Below are 22,930 nucleotides of genomic sequence, written 5' to 3'. Positions count from 1 at the left end.
ACCAAAATTAGCCGTTTTCCTGAGACAAGCTGCAGTTAATAGCAGAACAAAACCCACCAAACCCAAAACAACCAAACCAGCATAAAGAATCAAGTCCTGCAAATTTATTTTTGACAGCACCAGTTCAGGCACCTGCTTTTTGAACTGTGACTCATCCTGCATCTCATCGCCAAGCGTGCGCTCGCCAGGCCGAGAGACAAAGCGCAGCCTGATGAAATGACTCACGCGCCAAGTGACGGGAATGATGAATTTGATGCAAGCACGAGGTCAGCCGGGAGTGAAGGGCATTCCGTCCCCTCTGAGAGATACAGAGCAACCCGGCGGTGGAGCCCGGGGACCGCATTCTGCAGATACAGAGGAAAATATGCAGGTAATTCAACCAGCAGCTTAACGGAGATCTTGACTGCGGCTCACCCACAGCTGGCCCTGCCATGAGCCCGCTCGTGTTTTGACATGACCTATGTAGGTGCTACCATGGTGCAGAGCAGCTGAGGAGAAGCTGGCTGGCTTCAGGTTGAATATTTGTGGGGAGATCTAACAAGATTCCTAACATGAGGAAGGAATTGTTGGCCCTGAGGGTGGTGAGAGCCTGGCCCAGGTTGGCCAGAGAGGTGGTGGCTGAACCATCCCTGGAGACATCCCAGGCCAGGCTGGACGGGGCTCTGAGCAACCTGAGCTGGTGCAGATGTCCCTGCTCGTGGCAGGGGGGGCACTGGGGGAGCTGGGAAGGGCCCTCCAACCCAAACCATTCTGTGATTCTAAGAGCTCATGTCTCCTTCCCCACCTCTGTCTCCTGCATGGTTTCTGAAGGCTCCTATTGAAGATCCAAGCTGCTTTTCTGCAAGAAGGTTTGGAGTGGAGTTGGCAACCAGAGATCAGGTCATTCTAAATGCTTGTGCTTCAGTCTGACAGGTAGCTTCTAACGGCGCACTTGAAAAAAAACCAAAAACCCATAAAATACAGAGCTCCAAACTTTGTAACACCTTTCATCAGATGGTTAAAACCAGCCTCTGCCAGAGACTTTCATTTAGAGTGTTTTGATAAACCCATTGTGGCATCATAGAAGCAATTGCTTTTTATTGAAGGCTTAATGGCACAATAAAGTAGACATTATTCAAATCTATGCAAATTAGGTGCATCCCTCAGACACTCGGCACACGATGAGTGCTTCGTGCGGTGCCTGAACAGCAGAGCCCCACACCAGGCGGCGGCACAGAGGGGACAGCAGAGCCAGCTGCTGGAGCGGGTGGATGAAAACAACAGTTAACAGAAGATGATCTCACCTTTGGTGGCCTGGGTCAATCCCTACGGGCCATCCAGGAGCCCATGAGAGAGAAGCTGTCATGAAACACAGAGAGTGGTTGTACCCAGCCAACGTGCACAGCGGCAGTAAGAAATGTGGGGCCAGAAGATCACGTCCCTTCTGGTTGCAACCAGGAGGGAGGTCAGGAAAAGGGATGCTGTGCTGTATCAATGCTACAGACAACGGCAGCTGCTCTGGCTGTCAGGAACCTTCCCTAAAGCTCCTCCTGGTCCTTGAAGAAACGCCATGAGTGAGCTGGAGTGACAATGTCACAGAACAGTTTGGGCTGAAGGGACCTTCGCAGCTCCCCCAGTGCCCCCCTGCCATGAGCAGGGACATCTGCACCAGCTCAGGTTGCTCAGAGCCCCGTCCAGCCTGGCCTGGGATGTCTCCAGGGATGGTTCAGCCACCACCTCTCTGGCCAACCTGGGCCAGGCTCTCACCACCCTCAGGGCCAACAATTCCTTCCTCGTGTCCAGCCTGAATCTTTAGTTTAAACCTTTAGTTTAAAACCATCACCCCTTGTCCTATCACAACAGGCCCAGCTCAAAAGTCTGTCCCCACCTTTCTTATCAGCCCCTTTTAAGTCCGGAAAGGCCGCACTAAGGTCTCCCCGGGGCTTCTCTTCTCCAGCTGAACCCCCCAGCTCTCTCAGCCTGTCCTCCCAGCAGAGCTGTTCCAGCCTCGGGTCATTGCTGGGGCTCCTCTGGCCCCTCTCCAGCAGGTCCAGGGTCCACACAGCCTGAACCTTTCTTCTGCAACCGTCTTTGCTCATCTACACCAGCAAAGCCACGATCAATGGAAACAGTGGGGAAAAAAAAAACACCCAACAATTATGAATCAGGCCAGTGCAAATGTCAATCAAAGACCAAACAAGCAGCAGAGACCTCCCAGCCGGACGCACGGATTCAAACACGCTTTGCTGGGCAATGTGCACCAGCAGCATTTGCTTTTTAACCGTGAAGCACTATCACGCGTTTTGTGTTCGGCAGCGCTTTAGAAACAGGGATGACCCTTTTTTCGGATGCAAATATGAAGTTGACGGTATTTTACTAAGAGGTGACACAAGCCCATTGTTCCTGGAAGCAACAAAATCTGTTCCCAGCTGTTTTTCCGTAAGGACTTTACCGGCCAAAATGAGCACTAAAAAGACAAAAAAAAATTCAGTTGTTTATGAGTTTTGATATGTACTTAATACGAGTAAAGCTTAAACAACTATAAAGCAGTAAGAGACCTATTAGATCATCTAATTAGTTTAGTTTCTCCAGCAGGATTTTCTACACAAACAGGGCATTTTCCAGGGCTCTGGGCTATTTCTAGGTGACCCAGGTGTGGATTTCACCACCAGTTCCCTTGGGAGACAATTTCACAGCCAAGTGCTTTCCACAATCAAGCCGCGCGGCGTGATGTTCAACTTAAACATTTCTTTTTTATTTTGTCTCATTATTTCTATTTACGCTGCTTATATTCGACAAATTCTAAAGGTTAATAATGTGTCACATAAAACTAATGGCTAGAACAATAAATATTCTGTGTAATTTAAAAAACGCAGCACCAATTTTATTTAGGTTCTGTAATAGACTGCCAGCATATTGCTTTTCAAAATGTATTAAAAAAATACCGCAGAGATTTTTTTTTTTGCCTTAACAAGAAAACATTTTTCTGTGGTTTGATCAAATAACTCTTACATGGTTTTCAATTTCCAGTACGGAAATTAAAATAAAGGAAAAATCTTATGGTGGGGGAAGAGAGGAACATTACTGAAACAGTTCAACTTTATTATTTGATTCCACTTCTTCAGATGATTTCTCTCTGTGGAAAAAGGGTCAAATTCCATTTGCAAGTTTTTAAATTGTGCCATTAAAATCTGACTGAACATTTGTAAAATAAGTTACAAGCAATTTTCTATAAAAAATAGAGTATTAAGTTTTAAAAATCATATTCTCAGGGTAGTATGTATATCCTCCAAGATAAAGATGAATGAACTTCCAGCAATAATTTGCAGTAAATGAGTCTAGATTAAAAATTTACATTTACCTTGTCCCTGATATCTACCTTGGAAGTGACACAGGGGCTGGAGAACGAATTGCTCACGACTCGTCCCCAACACCGGGTTCCTGCATGTGAGGAACTAAATAAAAATCATATTCAAGCCTTTAGATGAATGCGAACAGCCTGAAATCGAAAATACAGCATCCCGCGTTACCGGGAGCACATACACAAACCAGCCTCATGGGGCAGCGAGTTTGCTCCCTCTGCATTAAACAATTGCTTTATATTTTCAAGCGCACATTGTGAACGCAGCTAAAAACCAGACCCAAGCTCTCGGTGGAGGAAAGGGTTTCGCTACAGAAGTTTGTATTTCAAAAGCAGTCACCCTGAAACGACAGAAATCTCATGTCACAGCTTTGGGTTTTGCCACTCACGTAAGGCAACGCTCGCTCTTCCTCAATTCCCTGCAGATGCCTCGAGGAGGGGATGGGATGGACGAGGCCACGGGCAGCAAATCTGGGCAGAATATATATGGCCAAGGATGGATATATATATTTTGATTTTGCACGGGTGAAGAGGCAGAATTTTTCTGGTTCTTTTTGGCCACTTGGCTGGTTTTTGCGCATGAAAAAGTGTCAGTAAAAATGCACAATGAAACAGGACAGTTGGATGAAGATTGCAAACATAAGACACACAAAACAACTGCTTGGCATAAATGAATGCAAATAGGTCCCCGATAATGTTTTTGAGAAGCTGCTGGTGTTGTTAGTACTTCAATCACTTCACGCGTTTGCACTAGAGGGAAAAAAGAGCTTAGAAAAACCCTCTCCTGTGGGAAGAAGCTTCACGCTCCTTCCTCTCTCTCCAGCAAATTCTTATCAGCTAAAATCAAGGTCCATCCTGCAGAAAAATTTACAGTCTTCAAATTTAAAACTAGTTAATTATCAGCCAAATATTCCCTAAATACGACGCAGGATTAACAGAAGTCTCTGTTCATCTCATGATCGCTCCCTTCCAAACATTTATATTCCATATTATATCATGGAAATGGCAAAAGTTTCCCTGCAAGTCTCTGATTTTGCAACAGAAATCAAAACACGACACTCAGTATTAATTAAATGGAAATAATTCTTTAGGTGAAGGTTTTATCAGGTATTTCTGTTGTTGCTTTCACAGTACAGATCACGGCCAGACTATACGCAACTCCAGTGCATATAGCTAATCAGGGGTTGGTACTGGGACCAGTACTGATGAACGTCTTCATCAATGACAGTGGGACCGAGTGCACCCTCAGCCAGTTTGCGGATGACACCAAGCTGAGCGGTGCAGGTGACACACCTGAGGGACGGGATCCATCCAGAGGGACCTGGACAAGCTCAAGAAGTGGGTCCATATGAACCTCATGAGGTTCAACAAGGCCAAGTGCAAGGTCCTGCACCTGGGTCAGGACAACACAGGTATCAACACAGGCTGGGGATGGAGGGATGGAGAGCAGCCCCCAGGAGAAGGACTTGGGGGTGCTGGGGGGGAAAGATGGGACATGAGCCACAACGTGCGCTTGCAGCCCAGAAGCCAAATCGTATCTTGGGCTGCATCCCCAGCAGCGTGGGCAGCAGGTGCAGGGAGGGGATTCTGCCCCTCTGCTCCGCTCTGGTGAGACCCCCCTGCAGCGCTGGGCCAGCGCTGGGTCCTCAGCACAGGACACACATGGAGCTGCTGGAGAGGGGCCAGAGGAGCCCCAGCAATGATGCGAGGCTGGAACAGCTCTGCTGGGAGGACAGGCTGAGAGAGCTGGGGGGTTCAGCTGGAGAAGAGAAGCTCCGGGGAGAACTTATTATGGCCTTTCCAGACTTAAAAGGGTCGATAAGAAAGACAGGGACAGACTTTTCAGCAGGGCCTGTTGTGACAGGACAAGAAGTGATGGTTTTAAACTAAAGGAGGGAGATTCCGGCTGGACATGAGGAAGGAATTGTTGGCCCTGAGGGTGGTGAGAGCCTGGCCCAGGTTGGCCAGAGAGGTGGTGGCTGAACCATCCCTGGAGACATCCCAGGCCAGGCTGGACGGGGCTCTGAGCAACCTGAGCTGGTGCAGATGTCCCTGCTCATGGCAGGGGGGGCACTGGGGGAGCTGGGGAGGGCCCTTCCAACCCAAACCATTCTACTCCATTTACACACCTCGGCTGCCCAGATAACACTCCCTTCTTACCACTGGCAACCCCATCTAGCACAACACTCCTTCGAAGGGGATCGTACACTTTTCCATGAATTAGAAAGTGGGCCAGCAGCAGTAGAATTAACGGCAAATACGAAGTCCAAGCTGGGATGTCACTTCTCCTTGTGCATCCCTCGTCACCCTGACGCCAGGGGAGGGCTCCTGCCACCCGCTCGCACACACGGACCGAGTCTCACGAGTCGAGGTGCTTTTGCTAAAGACAAGGAGACAACTACACGCTGACAAGCTTTGAACGCCTTGGTGTTAACACAGGGAAAAGCTCCTAGAACCAGCAAATGCTTGAAACCCCAGAAATAATACAATAGACATTAAATTGCATTTTGAAAGGCAAGCTAACGAGCCCGAGCAGTCTGGCTTAGGCAGGTCGGGTGAAATAAAACCAGCCTGTGTGGCCTCGAAGGCTGCACGTGAGCCTTCTCCAGCAACTGCCACATCAGGTTAAGATTATTCAGTTTATGTTTTCGGCCCTCAATTTCATCTCCTTCCTCCAACCATTATCCTTCTGAGGAGAACAAACGACTCTCCTTTTCAGCTTATTTATCCCATCTTTGTGAAACCCTAACCTGCCCTATTGCCCTCCAAAGCATCTGGACAGCCTGCTCATTTCTACTTAAGAATACTTTTATACATCACAGCTCAAGCCTGCCATTCTTCCAGATCCCCCTTCTTGGACAAGGACCCCCATCTCATCTTGGTGACGTGGGAGCCTTAGTGGTCACTACGCTTGTGATAACCCAGCTTATTTTAAGTGAAGAGGGTTGCGGGGCGAGGTTCACAGAAGCTGGTCCATCAGCAAATATGATGGATTAATAGCGGGTCAATAAGGTGAACTAAGCGGGGAAATGAGTCACCAAGAGTGACAACCAGAACAGGGTAACAGCCCTAAAAACGATCAGTTCCTTGGCCCTTAGCCATTCTTCACTGAACTTCCCTCATATGAAACAGCCCAACATAGCAGGGCTCAGATCTACACGTAAAAATTACGACGAAGTTGCCCTGGAGAGGTGCTGGAGCTGGACGATGCTTTATTTCCAATCATTCCTCACCACACTGGTACCCATGAACCCATCACCCTGTGGCACAGGATTTTTACTTCTCACTTCTCTGCTCATCTTCATTACAACGTACAGGGAATTTCACAAGGGCACCACTCACATGTGAAATACGAGTAAACGGAAAATATAAATCTGTGGTATCCCTTGCCCACTCCTACATCAGCCCACCACTTCATCTCTGTACTTCTGGGACAGATGGGACCTCCTGGCAGTCTTGAAACCACTCAACAGCACTTTCTTCCATAAGAAAACAAACTAATTACTAGAGTGAGGTGCTATTTTCCATCATTTTTTCTGCTATTTTTAAGGAATCAGCCAGCTTGCTAAGCTCATGTCTGATTAAGGATTTCCAGTGAAGCTCTTTCGCCCTCAGAAGCTCAACACAGCAGAATTAACCGCAGGTCGGCGTGAAGGTACAGAACACGCTAGATGAACTTCCGAAGGATTTTGCTCACCAAATACTTCTCTCACTCCATTTAAACAACTATAAACGTGGCCAACCTGTCGGTCGCGGACGCAAAAATAACCACCTCTTACCAATGGTTTCGCACGTTGGATCCCGGAACACAGCACAGCAAAGGCTGCTCTACGGACCAGCTCTACTAGACAACTGCTCCGTTCTACAAGAGTTTTTTTCAAGCGCTTTAAAAGCTTCCAAGACTTTTTTTTTCCAAGCTGAGGACAAATTTTTCTAACGCGACAATCTTCTTGCTGATCCTGTAGGTGTTTTCCTCAAGCTAAGCATCTGCTTGCTGTGATGCTGTGTATGTGTTTCTCCCAAGAATCTACAAGCCTTAGCTTCATGCCTTTGCCAGCTTCAAGACATCTGGAAATCGATGGCAAAATTATAAGTTCTTCAAATTATTTCAGGAAAGCTTCTTCTAAAAATCACTGCAGAGGACTACGAGACTTATCTTAATTAGATAACAAGACCTAAAATTTAAAAAGTGTTACAGTAACACCAGTTCATACACTTGGATAAGTCCCACATACCCAGAGATGTTAAATACTCTTAGAAAAAAAAAATGCGGTAGGGAGCACCTCAGAATGCACATAAAAGAAAATCTGATGGATTTTGTAATAACTAAGCAAATTTAGCGGTAGATTTGCGATCCACTGGGTATTTGTTGAGTGAGAAATGAACCAAAGCAGCTGGTTACACGTTGCTTAGCTGCGGACTGTAATATGAATAGTCTCCCTGCAGGTAAATCACTTTCTATTACTTCTAAGTACCCCAGGAAAAATACTAATTGAAAACACGGTTCTAATACTGTCCAGCTGGAAAACATTAGCTTAGGATGGAACTGGCTTGACACTGGCTGCCAATTGGCTATGCACAATGGAAAAGGAAATTAATCTCTTGCAGACAAGATGTCCCATTTTCCACTTCTCCTTTGTAACCCTCAAATAAAGTCGTTATTAACCAAAGGCTTTGATTCGCACGGGGAAAGAAAAACATCAATGCGTTCATGATCACGCAAGTCTGGATTTCTTGCGTTAAAGCGAAGGCTCTCAAATTTTGACACAGCGCAAAGCAGAGCAGCTGGAGAATGGCTTAGAGTTCAACAACGGAGCAACAGTTCTCTTCACTCTTTTCTTGGCTAATAATTAAAGAACAGACAAAACACAAAGAAAAACGCATTCTACAATTTTGTATCGTCTCAGCCCATCTTCCTGCAGCTCCCTCCTGCTAAGAGCTTTTTCCCCATGCAAAAGGGATGAGGAGAAAAACCAAAGCTGACCCCAAAGATACCGAGACTGCTTCTCCACTTCTATTTAAATTTATTATTAAATTTATTAATTTATTTATGTTATTTATATGCATCCAACAGGCCAGACGATCTCGGAAGGGTCATTCCCCACGTTGCTCACAACCCACAAGTTTCCCGAGCCTCCCTCTCCTCTACGCGCGATTTCAACTTTGCTGAAACACTCCAGACTTCTCCACGTACTTTTATCCCCTGTCCAAATTCTCCAAGATGATAAAAAAAATTGTATAAATCCCCCCCCAAAATTTAGCAACTCTCCTTGTCATGGAAAAGCATCCTCGTTCTGCAGATCTTCCAGCAGATGAAGTTACCTGCTGGCACAACCATCCACGTCCACGTTCTCTACTTGGCTCCAGGTTATTGAACACAATTTGCACCATTTGCCTGAATCAGACGGACTCATTTATGATCAAGAAACATCTGTAGGAGTTATCAGCACTGAGGGTAATTAGCGGTTGGTAATTTCTGGGTCTGAAAAAGGACATTTGTCCACAGTCTCATCATGCTTAAAATCGGCTTTTCCATCCATTCTTGAGTAAGCCACGGAGGTCAGAAAAGTGAGATATGGAAGGTGATGGCAGATTTGGGAAAGCAAAGAGGCTTATCTGTGAGTGAAAGATGAAACCCTGTCCTGTGATGCTGGCCATGGAAGCACTTCAAAGGAGAAGAGTTCAACAGTCCTATAATCAAAGAAGAAAGCGAGAAGAAAACAAAAAGTAGAGGGGTACGGAGGAGAAAGCGAACAATAAAGCCCAAATGAAAAAGGAAAAGGCGCTGCCAGCTGAGTAAGAGCAGAAATAAAACACTAATCGGAACATAAGAGATCCAAAGTTCACCGTCTTCTCTGTAGTTTGCAAGAGAGATCAAAAAGTTGGGGACAGCTTCGTTGTGGCCTGATCTTACAGCTTTTTGTTAGCTTATTTCCAGAAAATTGAAAGAGGGGAAGGGAATTGCGCCCCAGACAGACAAATTGCAACTCAAAACCATCGGCAACCTCACAAACCCGCCCCCAGCCCGACGGCAGCATCCAGACCCATCCCACGGCTTCTTCCATGAGGCAACGGAACAGAAAGGCTCATCCGAGTTTCTTGAGTGACAATCCAAATTTACAAGCATGTATTTTGAAGTCTTGGTGAGCTATAAGTGGCCAATGACTTCCATCCTCATCACACAGGTACTGAAATTGTAAAAACTCAGAAAAATGGAATGATCTGGAGTCAGGTGAAAGTCAATGAGGAGCAGAACCACTCAGAGCCTCCAAGGAGAGGTCCCAGAGACAGGTCAGCTCAATTACTCCAAATTACTGAATGCCTTCACAAATTTTACTTTATTATCACTATACTCCAAGGCTCATCTCTGCAAAACAGGGACAATAAGCCCTGACTTCAGAGAATGGTAACGATTAGTTCACGACGGACTCAAACGTGGGCTGATCACCGGAATCATTCAAGCTTTGGATGGAACACGGTAAAAAACCAAATCAAATAATGAAACCAAGACAACATATTGAAAAGCTGCTTCTGCATATTGTCCATCCAAAACATGCTGCAAGACACCAATCCGGTGGAAAAAGTGTTACGACTTGCCATGAAAGATTATATTCACACATAAATAAGAGTAAAGCTATACAGGCAACCTTAATTATAGTACTCCCTGATACTAAGGCCAAGACTGAAATATTATTACTCGCCATACGGAAGTTCTGGAGTCGGATTGTTTTCATGTACTAAAATACACACATTTTTTTAATAGAGGAGCATAACCTGCTTTCTTGTCACAGTAATAGAAGGTGAGAAACTTCGTGCCTGGACTAATGAGGAAGATCTCCAAAAAACTGAAGTCTAAATAAAATAAACAGCTACCTTAAACAGGAAACAAAAATCATCATTGCTCTCAGGTTCTTAATTTTTTCTTTTTGTATACAAGTCCACCAGTCAAAGCATCACATTACAAAGATCTTTTGATTCATTGGTCTCCTTTTAAACACCCTTTTCGTAAAAATACAACATGTCGCGCCTGAGAGTATCGAGCCTGCTCTAAGACAATGATTCCTCCACTCTCCTATTTGCGCATCACAAGACTTATTTGAACATATATTTATAATCAGAAATAGGTTAACACTTTTACAGTACACAGACGTGATTATATTCCTGTTTGCTTTGAGATATCACAGGAAAATGGTTTCTATTTGCAGCACCTCTAGCTATTTCTAGCCAAACGTTCCATTGTGTAAAGCTCCATTCTTCTCTATTACAAGCCATAAAAACTAACAGGGCAAATACAAAAATTTCATACCCTACCGACAGTATAACTTTTATCTAAACCAGCCCAAATGCATACCTGGAGGGATAAAAATTTAAAAAAAAATATCTGTTAGCCCTCCCAGACTTAGGGTTCCTTGTAGGTGTATAACAAAGAGAGGATTTGGGATTGTTGTGTTAAGCACAGTTTAAAACAAAGAACCGCGATTAACTGTGGTAAGGCCCATCCTAAAGCAGCAGCTCTCACCTTTATGCTTCCCCCGATGAGATCTGGCGGTTCTTCATCTGTTTCTAAGGCAACGTTGATGGAGGCGAAGGGGCGACTTGCCATCTGTTGCATCTCGCGGAGTAGTTGCTAATTTAATAAACAGAAAAATATTATTATCATATTGTTCCAACACAAAGACGAAAAAAAACCCCAACCATGTATCAGAGAGGTTTTACCCAATACAAAGGGCTATCAATGAATATAGAAAGAGAACCTCTTGTTTTGATGGGCTTAAGGGTACAGACAGATAATTGTAAATATTCACATTACTACAACTTTATGTGTTATTGCAAGTAAAGCTACACGCACGGCCTTAACCTGAGATGTTTGTGAGGGAAAACGCATCTGCTTAAGCTTCCATAAAGCACTTATTTACTTTTTAAGCTGTTTGTTATCACCTGTCTGAACAGGACTCCATAGGATTTGTGGGAAACATTTTAAAACCAAACTAGCAGCCGTATGTAACTACTATAAGAAAGAATCTGGTATTTTTTATAACATCACCAGCAAAACGCTGTCAGGCGCCCATTGAATAATCTCCTTTTTTATTGCTTGTTTCCTTTCTGAACGCGGTAAATGTATCATGTCCTCGTTGCAATATGTTTTATTAAAATAGAAAACCCTCTTCCCGGGCAAATCTCTGCAAGCCGTCATGACACAAGACATCTTTTTATTGTACTCCTAAGCACTTTGAAACATTACGATGCGGCTCCCTTTTTTTTTTTTTTTTAAACACACAAAAAAAGATACTTCTGTATGGCTGGGCTGGAAACAAGGATTTAAATTTTAGCTGAGCTGTGGACACACTTCTTTTTGGTTTCAGCGGCTGATCTCTAAATACTAACAACAAGCTACACAACCTATACGCTGGTTCCCTGAAAATAAGACATGGTCTTATATTAATTTTTTTCTCCAAAAGATGTGTTAGGGCTTCTTTTCAGGGGATGTCTCATTTTTCCATGAACAACAGTCTACATTTATTCTTGAATAACAAAAAAAAGAAATCAACGTTTATTCAAATATAGCCATGTCATCACATTCTGTCGCATCTGTCCTGCTGCATTCTATTGCCAATTAATTTTACTTTTTTAACCTGTATAGCTGCCTGGACACTATTTAAATTGACTTTTTAATGAAGTGTAACTAGGGCTAATTTTTGGAGTAGGGCTTATATTTCGAGCATCCCCCAAAATGCTGAAAAATCATGCTAGGGCTTATTTTCGGGGTAGGTCTTATTTTCGGGGAAACAGGGTAAGTGGATGCAGAATCGTAACTCCAGGTCCCAGAAGCAACGGCTCTGATGTGACTCAGTGCCCCTATTTAATAAGGGAACAGGCATTTAGCAAATGTATTAATAAAAAACAGCAGTTTTACCTTTAAGTGCAGCAACTGCCTAAAACCACTTGTTGTACGCAGCTTTACGCATTTAGCATCACTACTTAAGCAGCAATACTTGTTATATTCTATTTTTAAGGAAGATTGAGCCACTACCAAATGCCCTCTATACTTCCCACCGTCACCACCCGCATTTCCTCACTAATTCTGGCCAATCTAAGCCCTAACTGGTTATTTCCAGCACTCAAAAAGCGCTGAAGAAAACACCACAAAACGCATCGTGCCCCAAATAACCCAGGAAAATATATCGCCCACACGCAGCAGAAGGCAAGAGGACACAGCACACAGGTGAAAGGAAGATGCTGCTATTCAGTGTGCAACTCATTTGGACAAAACTAATTCCTTCAAAGTTTTTTTTGAACTCATAAACCTTTTAGTTTGGGGTTTTTTGGTGTAGAAAACTGGAAGAATGTCTCCGTAAGCTTGGGATTCTGATAAGGTGGCAGGAGGCATGATGGGCGATGCGACTAAGCTTGGGGGGTATATAAATGTGTGGTTCTCAGTCCAATTAAAAATATATATATATATATATATAAATTTTCACTGCCATAAAAGGCAAGTGACAAAGTTTTCCTTAATTTCTGAAAAAAAAAAAATAAAAAAAGGAAAAAAAAAAAGGCATTTTGAAGCAGATTGTAGATACTGTCACCAATTAAAAAACCCCAACAAATTCACACAACCGGAGCTGCACGAAGCGTTTGCAAGCGAACTTGTGTGTAACTCGCACGCGGGTAAAAGAAGGCGAGGAGTTCTCGAATATTTAAAGCACACCAGCAGATTGCAGACTAAAGCAAGTGTGAAACAGATTGCCGGGTTGTTGTTCCCGCAATTGTCCCCTTCAGCTATCGTAAAGCGCTTTGTTTAATGGCTATAAAATCAAGGAACAAGCTGTCCTGATGAAGATGTCCAAGAGACTCAGGAACTAAAAGCAATTAGCTCTTTGGAGGAAGTTTAGTTCGCTCAAGAAAATGTGCAATTTGGTAACACGGCTCCTACCGAAGTCAAATAGTAGCTTCAAGAAATAAAACCTCGGGCGCCGCAGAGATTTTCTACGACACGAGCAATGGGAAAAGCGATGTCAACAGCAACATTATTGCCTTTATTTGCTGAACTGGCCAAAAAAAGCCATAATTTGGGGGGTTGTCCCCAAAATTTTTGGGGTTGTCTCCAAGTCAGCGGATTCTCAGCGTGACAGTGGCCAAAACAGGTAAAACCAAAGGTCCGAACTCCAACCAAAGCAGCAAATACCTAAAGAATGTCCCTTTCTTAACATCAGATGCTAGCGTAGCACGAGTCATGCTACAAAACCAATTCCCCTTCCCCGAATTAAGAATAAATCTGAGAAATAATTGTTCTGTAAGCAGAATGTCACTCTTTCCCCCCAGGCACGCACTGCGCATGTTTAACCTGTGCACGGATATAGCCGTCGATATCTGTTTGGCGTGTCAAAATTTTAATTTAAAAGATTTTGTTATGTTGTAAGGGAGAAATTGTGGCATTTCCCCAGCAAAGACGCCGAGCGTGTCATTAGAAATCAGCAGCAGTTAACATCAAGATCCTGCAGAACCTGGCTTAGCCTCATTCCTAATCATTGGCTTTCTGAGATTTAAAATAATGAACCTCAATGCTCTTTCAAGCAAACCTTTGGTTTCTAGATCACACAATTAATAGGACAACCTGGGAATATATTCAATCACTTCGGTCTGAAGAGGATTATTGAAGGCAAAACGCTTGACAGGCTTACAATGAAAACACATCAAAAAGCGTGTGCTGGAACGCACCAGTGGCCTTTAATATTTAAGTAACCACAAACTGTGAGAACCTGCACAACTTTCATTTGCATTGATTTTTTTTTTCTTCCCCTACCAGTAGAAAAACTCCTTCCAAAAAAAAAAAAAAAATCGTCACAAGTTAAATCAATTGCAGAATAGGAAGTGCTGAAACAATATCTGCAGTTTTTGGTGCGACCAGACATTAGGAAAACCTGAAAACCAATAAATTCAATAAATACACGGTCTGTGGTGGAGGAGAAAAACAGGAGGGAGGACCAGAGAGTTTGCTCATCGCATAGTGCCCAGGGCTAGAGGTGCCGATCCAGGAGCAAAATCTGCAGAAACGCAGGGTTTTCATTCTTTAAATTCGCATCCGTTGAGTAATGGATAAGCCAAAGTGAATAGTGTGCAACTGATGGGAGAAAAACCGCCAGAGGAATTCAGGAAAAGCTCTTCGTGCAGGAGCACGGGCTCTCGCGCAAAAGAAAAACAGCTTTTCAGGTTACCGGGTTAATTGACTAATATAACCTATGCTGTGTTTTCTGACAAGAAAAGCCTGAACATTTTATTCACGATAATAAAGCAGTCACCGGTCTCTGTATAACCGTCCTGCTACCATCCATCTCAGCAATTGCCCCCTGCACGGTCTCCTTTACGAGCACAGGGCTACGGCACTTGTTTGGGATGGAGCTCTGATATTTTCAGCCAATTTTTTCCAGAAGAAAGCCAAGAGTTTTGGCTTTTATTTGCTCCTTATAAAGAATGGCCTTAGCAAAAGCTAAGCAAAACTGGAATGTGTAACGAACTCAAGTTCTTACAGGAGTATCTCGTCTCAATTTTCAATGGAGATGAGAAGGAGAAAAGAAACTTAAGGACGAAAAAAATATGGGTGTGCTAAGCAAACAACGGGCATGGATGAACTTTCACTTTAAGGCAGAGTAAAAGCAAAGCAAGCAGGAAAGGGAGTAAAGTTATGAATATTAATACATTAATTAATATATTAATGAATATTTCCAGCAGATGTTGAGGCAGGGTATCGGCAGGAACCTCTGGCACCATTACACCAGTCTAAGGAGGTGAACTTTGAAAAGGGGAGCCAGAAAAGAGCAACAGCCTTATCAACAGGTTTTCTTGTTGTTCCCAACCCCCCGGGAATTTGTAGATCTAACCCTTCAAAGTATTTCCAAAATTCAGACCCTTCTGGATCTATAACTTGGTTTTAGATGCATAGCTACCCTGGGCATGCAGAGGAGATAACATTTTGGTTTTGGAGGAACTTTTGCTGAACATACTTCAACAGAGTAAGCTTTTGATGAGACGAATACAATGAAGGACCATCCGTTGAGGATTCCGACTGCAGCCTTTGAGGCTGCAATGAATTTGGGATGGGGCTCTCAAGCTAAGGCTACGATCGCCCTCCTGCTGAACTGGGTCTGTATTTCTGTACCACCATGGAAAATATCAAGCTCCATTCTGCAAAGAACAAGGAAAATCAGCAGCTGTGCTGTGTTCTCCATGCTGTCCGACTTTAAAAACCAGGACACTCTGAAATCAGCAGCGTGTTTTGAACCACTTCCCTGTCTGTATTGCAAAGATAAACTGGTCCGATGGGCCAAAACCCAAATCACAGCGAATCTGAAGAAACAGCGCCAGTGACATGGTAAGAGAAGAGAGATATAGAAGATAAGGAAACAAAGCAATTTGTACTCTTGTTGTTGAAGATGTTTAGAAAAAAAAAAAATTGGGCAGAACAGAGTATTTGGGATTTTCCTGTATCAAGCCGAAGCGTGGAGCTCTACCACGCAAACTGTAAAGATGTTGCTCTCCGGCTCCAGTTGCTGTTCATCCCCCCACCCCAAGTTAAGCAGAGGATGGTAAGGAAGCAGAACGAAGTTGCCTCCTTCTTCCTGACCAGTCTTTTAAATGGAATCACAGAATCACAGAACGGTTTGGGTTGAAGGGCCCTCCCCAGCTCCCCCAGTGCCCCCCCTGCCATGAGCAGGGACATCTGCACCAGCTCAGGTTGCTCAGAGCCCCGTCCAGCCTGGCCTGGGATGTCTCCAGGGATGGTTCAGCCACCACCTCTCTGGCCAACCTGGGCCAGGCTCTCACCACCCTCAGGGCCAACAATTCCTTCCTTATAACTAGTACCAGTTCTGCAAAGTTATTCAAGTGTGTCAGTCCCCTTACATGTTCCCTCCAAGGCTCCCTGCACAACGTATAAAACACACAATCCAATCAAACACCTAAAGGTACCGAGCAAAAGGTAACAAAACTCTCCCAGCGAAGCTCATCGGCTCCGAGTTGACCACTTACTGATGGAAGTCACGGCAATTTTGTTGAGATCAGAGGATGGAGAGCACTCCTGTTCTTCCAGAACATACTGGGTAGAATGGCTGCACTGGGAGACAGGCATTTGGAGCTTATTCCTGCACATCCTGGATTGCTCTAAGGGCTTCACTTGAATTCAGATGGTGGCTCGTCCCTTTTGTGTCTGCACATAAACCATCAACTACTTATTTCCAGGTACCGCTGCATGACTAACCTAGGAAAACCTTGCTTAGAAAACTTGTCTCAGAGCGCTCCTGTAACCACATTTAGATTGGATATCAGGAAAAAGTTACTAGGAAAATGTTGTTGGGCATTGGAACAGGCTGCCCAGGGCAGTGGTGGAGTCACCATCCCTGGAAGGGTTGGACGGACGGAGATGAGGTTCTCAGGACATGGGGCAGTGCCAGGGCTGGGTTATGGTTGGCCTCGATGATCTTCAAGGTCTCTTCCAACCAAACAATTCCGTGATTCCACAACATCTGCCAAAACTGCAGCTCGCAGGTTGCTGACAGACAGCGCGGGAAGGGGACATCACCCTCCTGGGGTTCCCAAGGGCCTTTGGAGGAGTTATCCCTTCTGCTGGTGGCAACGGCAGCTGGATGGAGCTGCACGTCTACACGGCCACCAATGATGGGTACTCAGACATCACTATGCATTACTTTGAAGTAACGTATATATCCCGGCGTGGGAACCTTTGCCTTACATTATAGTTACTTGGTGAACTTGAGAGGAAAGGGAGGAATCAATGGAGCTGCCTACAAAATAAAAAGGGGCATCGGCAAAGAAATAAACGTACAAGATAGAAACGCTGCATGAAGATGGGCCACATTGTTTCAGAAAAAAGTGATTTAAAGCATTTAGCTACAATTACATTAACTGCCATGTAAGTCAACAAACAAACAATTTCCTCTGACACCTCCATCATCACTGAAAATTAAGTTTTTAAGCCCCTAGAGCAGTGCACATATTAATGTTAGCTAATTAGTTTTGTAACTGACTTTGCAGGCTATGTTGAAAGAGAGAAGAGGAGAGAATTAATGTTCAAATGCTTCTCAACAGGCATTTCCACACTTCAAAACTATCACAAACCAGAAAGCAAAGCTGCTAGGAAGTCGCCTCATGCTGAAACGACAGAAGATATTTAATTCGGGGCTGATTAAGATAAGTAAGTTATTCATCATAATCATGCCCAGCGGGAGAGCACAGAAAACCTGACCTTTACTAAGAAGAATAAGATATCATTTCTTTTTAAAAGACCAAAAGTATATAACCCATGCGGACTAAAATATACACCAGTACCAGATAATTACACAATAGCAGAGCTCGCCTTTGATTGACCAGGGTCTTCTGGCGGAATTACACAACGCTGCTTCTCTCCCCGATTTTTCCAAATAGCTACATTAGGTACCTGTGCCACCGATTCCTATCATTGCAGAGACCCAGGAGTTTGAACGACAACAGCTTCAGTCGTGGGGTTTTTTTTAAATAAGGCTGAACTCTCCTAGAGCCAGACTTGGTAAGTCCAGCTTCATCACCTCAAATACCGGCCAACAGGTCTTTTTTTGAGTTATACTAAAACCAAGTTAATTCTCTAGCGGCAACACAAACAAAGGAGGTTGGAGCATGGAGGGTGTTGTTCTCTTCTCCCAGGTAGCAAGAGACAGGACAAGAAACAGCCTCAAGTTGCACCAGGGAATTAGTTTGGATATTAGAAAAATATTCTTCATGGGAAGGGCTGTGGGGCATTGGAACAGGCTGCCCAGGGCAGTGGTGGAGTCACCATCCCTGGAGGGGTTTAAAAGGCGTTTAGGCGAGGTTCTTAGGGTCATAGTTTAGTGCTAGAGTCGGGTTATGGTTGGACTCGATGATCCTGCAGGTCTCTTCCAACTGAAGTGATTCTGTGATTCTATGATTCTAGAATGTCTAAAGACTACGTGAGAAGAACTCAATTGGACGCCAACGTTGTGTATGTGATTGCCGACCTGATATTTTGGTGTCCTACGCAGATATTAAAGCTACAAACAGTCGGCTGTAACTGGCCATCTGCGAGTTCAACCAGAGACAAGCTCAATTAGGCACAGAAGTGACAGGAGCATGTTCAAACAAAATCGGGCCACCAATTTCCACCTGAGTCGGAATCTCTTGTCAACGTTAATATTTTGGGATGTTTTTCCTCTTCAGAGCGTCTCTTATTTCTGCTATAATTTCCTTCAGTTGGTGACCAAAGCCACACAGATTACTGCGGAGAGCGTGCAGCATTTGTATTTTGGAAAAAGCCTACAGGCACTATGAGTTGGTTCCCATTCATAGATTTTAAATTTAGGGGTGGCGGAAAAAAAGTTACGATTATTTGATCTGACCTCCTGCATAGCACGAGCCACCGAACTGGACCACTGGCTTGACCTACAAAAGATCCTTCCAAAAGCACTCGAATTCTGATCTAAGCATCATGTTTCTAAAAAAAATTGTTGGCATTGCTACTCTTACCATTAAAAAGAGGAGAAAAACAAAGCAGCTGTTTCCTTTTTTACCCCCAGTTGCAGATACTGGGTGTTACGCCTTGGGCTGATCATTTAGAAGACCCTCATCCCATCATGACTCTTCTACAATTCCTTTTCACAGACACTGACTCAACATCATCAAATCTCAATATGTTCTTCCTTGGATAAAATGAGTAATTTGTGATGCTTTAGTCTCTCGCTTATCTTCCAGACAACATATTAATCTTGCAGCGTTGTTCTGTACCATCTGCAACGCCCAAGACGTTGCTGAGATCGCAGTGGACACGGTGCTCCAATAACCAGTTGCACACAATGGTAACATTATACTCTTAATTCCTTACTCTACTCACAAATCTAGGAATTGGGAATTGATGTCTGATTATTAAGTCACCACGGCCACCATTTCGGTCTATTGTCCAGGGAACAGGTATCCTGGGGAAGTAAACCCACCCTAACCATTTAAAAAATACACGTACAGGCGTAAGTTTCACCTTGACGACATAACGGAGTGTGTTGACCATGTAAATCTAGATCTCCGTAGAAGTTATCTGCTTGCCATGATTTCTCACTCCTCCAATTCATGTTTCCTCTACAAACTACACCGTCAATGATTTAATATTTTCTTCTCGGCTGACAGACACCAAATCGCACTGTCGGTGCCGTCGAACAAGCAGGTCCAACGTGCCAAACGGCTGCTGGGAGCTTGGATAACACGGCAGCGAAGTTCATGATCAGCGCATCTCGTTTCTCACAAGCCTTCCAAAGTACCTGGGACTGCCCAAATCTAATAGAATCATAGAATCACAGAATCATTTCGGTTGGAAGAGACCCTCAAGATCATTGAGTCCAACCATAACCTAATTCTAGGACTAAACCATGGCCCTAAAAACCTCATCTAAACACCTTTTGAACCCCTCCAGGGATGGTGACTCCACCACTGCCCTGGGCAGCCTGTTCCAATGCCCAACAGCCCTTTTCAGGAATAATTTTTTAGGGACATTTGCAGTCTGACCTTGTAAGGTTCTCACATAAGGCCAATACCAGATCCTTCCAAGGCACCACTGGAGCCTCTAGACAGTGACAAAGACCGTGATCTACAGTTCCAGTTTGAAAATATTCCAAACCCGAATCCCTTTCTTTGACAAAGGATGCCCTAAATCGCAGTCTAAGAGAGAAGATACAAGAGATGAATGAAATACTAACAGGTGAGAGTAGGAAGGGGAAGCAAATGAAGGCAGAGCAATAAATAATCCACAGCACACATCCCTTGGAAAGTCTTTGCTGTAAAAATGAACACAGAAAACGGTCCGCATAAAAGATATTCGGTGTTCGGGGACATTACAGCTGAGGATGCCAGTGAAAAAAGAAGGGCTGCTACATTTTGAATACACTTGGGAAGGAAAAAGGTTTCAGCACTGAGGTCAGGACAGAAAAGGATAATCCCCGCGGTAAATCAATACACAAAACCCATCTTGAATAAGTTGGGCAGTGCACACAGAGTAAAAATGCTCAGTCCTGGATAGTCTTGGCAAGAAAGAAGGCAAAACGTAGGCAATTTTATGTATGTTAAGGGTGTAGTTGAGCTCTAGACACCCAAATTTAGTGATGTCCACACATGCTTAGTGCTGATGTTCCCAACACGTCCCAAGGGGACATGGAGGGTGATCCAGCTGACAGTTACACCGGGTCAACCCAATCACTGAAACATGCTTAATTGGCTAGAAATGGTAAGAGCAGCTATTTCTGGCTCAAAGTGGAAGAGAAGCAGCAGACTGAGGGTGAAGAGAATAGGATCTGGATGCTAAAACAAAACAACAGGGCAGAAAATTCACGACAGCAGATGGGCGTATTGCATTTCTAATGCCAGTCTCGTATCCTGTGCATTATTCTCTATTACCACCTTGATACATTTAATGTGTCATTTTCTAGAGACAAGATCTAAAGGTTTCCTATCCCTATTTCCTAATGTCATTCGCCTCATCCAAAGCCTCCTATAAAAGCTGTCTTTTTATTTCCATTTTCCCTCTTTAAGATGTCTGAAGATACTTAAACTTGGTGCTCACTGGAGAGGGAATAAACACACAATTTACAGTCCCATCTCCTCCGTGCTTGATATGACACAAATCGTTCCCATTTTTACTTCAGGTCAAGTTTTATACTCTGCAAGGCCTAAACTTTTGTTCAGCGCTCCAAAGTCATTTTCCTACAACTATACATTTGTTTGCACACCCAAAAGAGCCTTTAGGAGGCTGAGGAACATCAGCACCGACATGTGCAAGCAGCTGGTCAAAGAGGATTAGCTGCGGAAAGGAAAAAAAAAAAATAAAAACGAGGAGAATCTTAAATATTTGACAAGGTCCTGGATGTAAATTCTGGATTTGTGGCACACTGCTTTCTCAGCAAGGAATCATGCAAATTTAGTTTAGCAAGCGATGCTGCAATAACCCGATACACCAAGTGCAGCTGCACAACTTCTCCCAGCGCGTTTCCCAAGCAAAACCGCCTGAATAATTTTGGTTACTAGCCCTTGCAACACGCTCCCTTTTCTGTACTACGTGTATCTCAGATTAAGCGTCAGCTATCGACTTTGCACTGTGATAAGAAGTTAGGCACTTGCGGTGCTCATATTGGAAGCAGAAGTGATTGATAGCTGGGAATTACCTGCAGATTGCATTATATCTTTCTTACTTTTGGGTTAAGATTAGAGAACAAGCGCAGAATTACTACAGCAAAACCCATGGGAGGCAGGCGATGGTAACTTGACTATTTCTAAAAATACAGCCCAAACCAGAGAATTATCTTCCTCCAGGGCTGCAGCATGTATTAATTTAAAGCTTACAATACGCTGGCTGGATTGGATGGATAAACTCGTGTACACTTAAAACAGTATTGTATTAATCACTATTTTAACTACGACTGTCTAAAGGGAGCCTTGACAGGATTTATTGAGAGTCTGTATAAAAGAAATCCTGCAAGCTATAAAATCATCTCAGATAATACCAAAAAGCCAACTTTTGGGCAGATTTTTTGTTTCTGGAGACAGCCCTTATTAATATATCTAATAACGGCATGGCAAATATTTAAAACACTTCCCTCAAGTTTTGCAAGTATTTCTAAAAAGAGGGGGATGGAATAGCAGAGATCTATGAACTACAAGATAAAGTCACTAGATGGAAAGAAGGAGCAAGACAAGTAACAGGTAAAGACAGGAATCTGCCAGGAAAAGAACTGCCTGTCAAATAAACTGAACTTACACGAAAACACGCCAATACGTTGCTAGTCCTCCATTATTTTTTCCCCTTAAAACCTGCATCAGACTGAAAGTAACTTAATTTATAGAGACATTTTTCATTTAGGCCACTGCTAAAATATTTTAACTGAGCTCCAAAGCACAGTCTTTACGTCTCAGTCTATATTCCTTATACGTTCCCAGATAACATTCAACCCCAGGAGCCAAGGGGGAATGTTATGCTGACTCCAGTTTACTTTCTTGCCAAGAAAGTGAGAAGGAAAAAAAACACCAACACCTTTGTAAAAAGTTATCTACCTTCAGAGAATATGGAAAATCTTAAAGACAAATTATTTCAAAGATTAAGGGTTATCTCTTTGAAAGCCACTGATTATATTATGCATTTGAGATCACTGGTAAGAGCAAAAAAACATCTGAAGCAGAAAGAGGAAGAAGAGGAGAAGAGTTATCAGACATCACCCTGCTTTATTAGAACAAAAAAGATCCTCAGGTTGAATAAATTTATATTATTCCCACTACTGCACTGGAAAGTACAACCAGAAACGGATTTTTGAAGATTCGCAAGAAACAGGCACTTGCACAGAATTTTGGCACGGTGAAAATTAATCCTCAGAATACTCTTGATCAGCTACTCCGCGTGAATAAACCACACTTGAATAAAAGAATTACAAGCTTGGGTGCCTGCAGCTGCCAAGAGGTTCATCCCAGCAGGACAGCTGGGAGGAAAATCTATGGGAACGGGAAGATTTCACCCCAAAATCCAAAAGCAGGGGAGAAAAACACCACATCCCTTAGGGAAAG

General features: G+C 43.7%; 1 protein-coding gene across 2 annotated transcripts in view; it reads right to left on the bottom strand.

The window, feature by feature from the left end:
* The window catches only part of ATRN (attractin), a 157,657-nt gene that overhangs the window by 10,704 nt on the left and 124,023 nt on the right, over window positions 1–22,930 (bottom strand). The window contains exons 27-28 of one of the 2 annotated variants that reach the window (XM_065634977.1): window positions 10,860–10,967; window positions 8,775–9,031 (exon numbers count right to left, since the gene is read on the bottom strand). In XM_065634977.1, the coding sequence (XP_065491049.1) occupies window positions 9,023–9,031; window positions 10,860–10,967 (117 nt within the window). In that variant the 3' untranslated portion in view covers window positions 8,775–9,022. Of the gene's footprint in view, window positions 1–8,774; window positions 9,032–10,859; window positions 10,968–22,930 lie in introns of those variants that run through there. The other variant, XM_065634976.1, reaches the window with a different exon arrangement.

Source organism: Caloenas nicobarica, chromosome 4 (genome assembly GCF_036013445.1).
Source record: "Caloenas nicobarica isolate bCalNic1 chromosome 4, bCalNic1.hap1, whole genome shotgun sequence".
In the NCBI taxonomy this organism is placed as follows: Eukaryota; Metazoa; Chordata; class Aves; order Columbiformes; family Columbidae; genus Caloenas; species Caloenas nicobarica.
The sequence above is the reverse complement of the archived record's forward strand: the minus strand, read 5'-3'. Positions and strand labels throughout refer to the sequence as shown.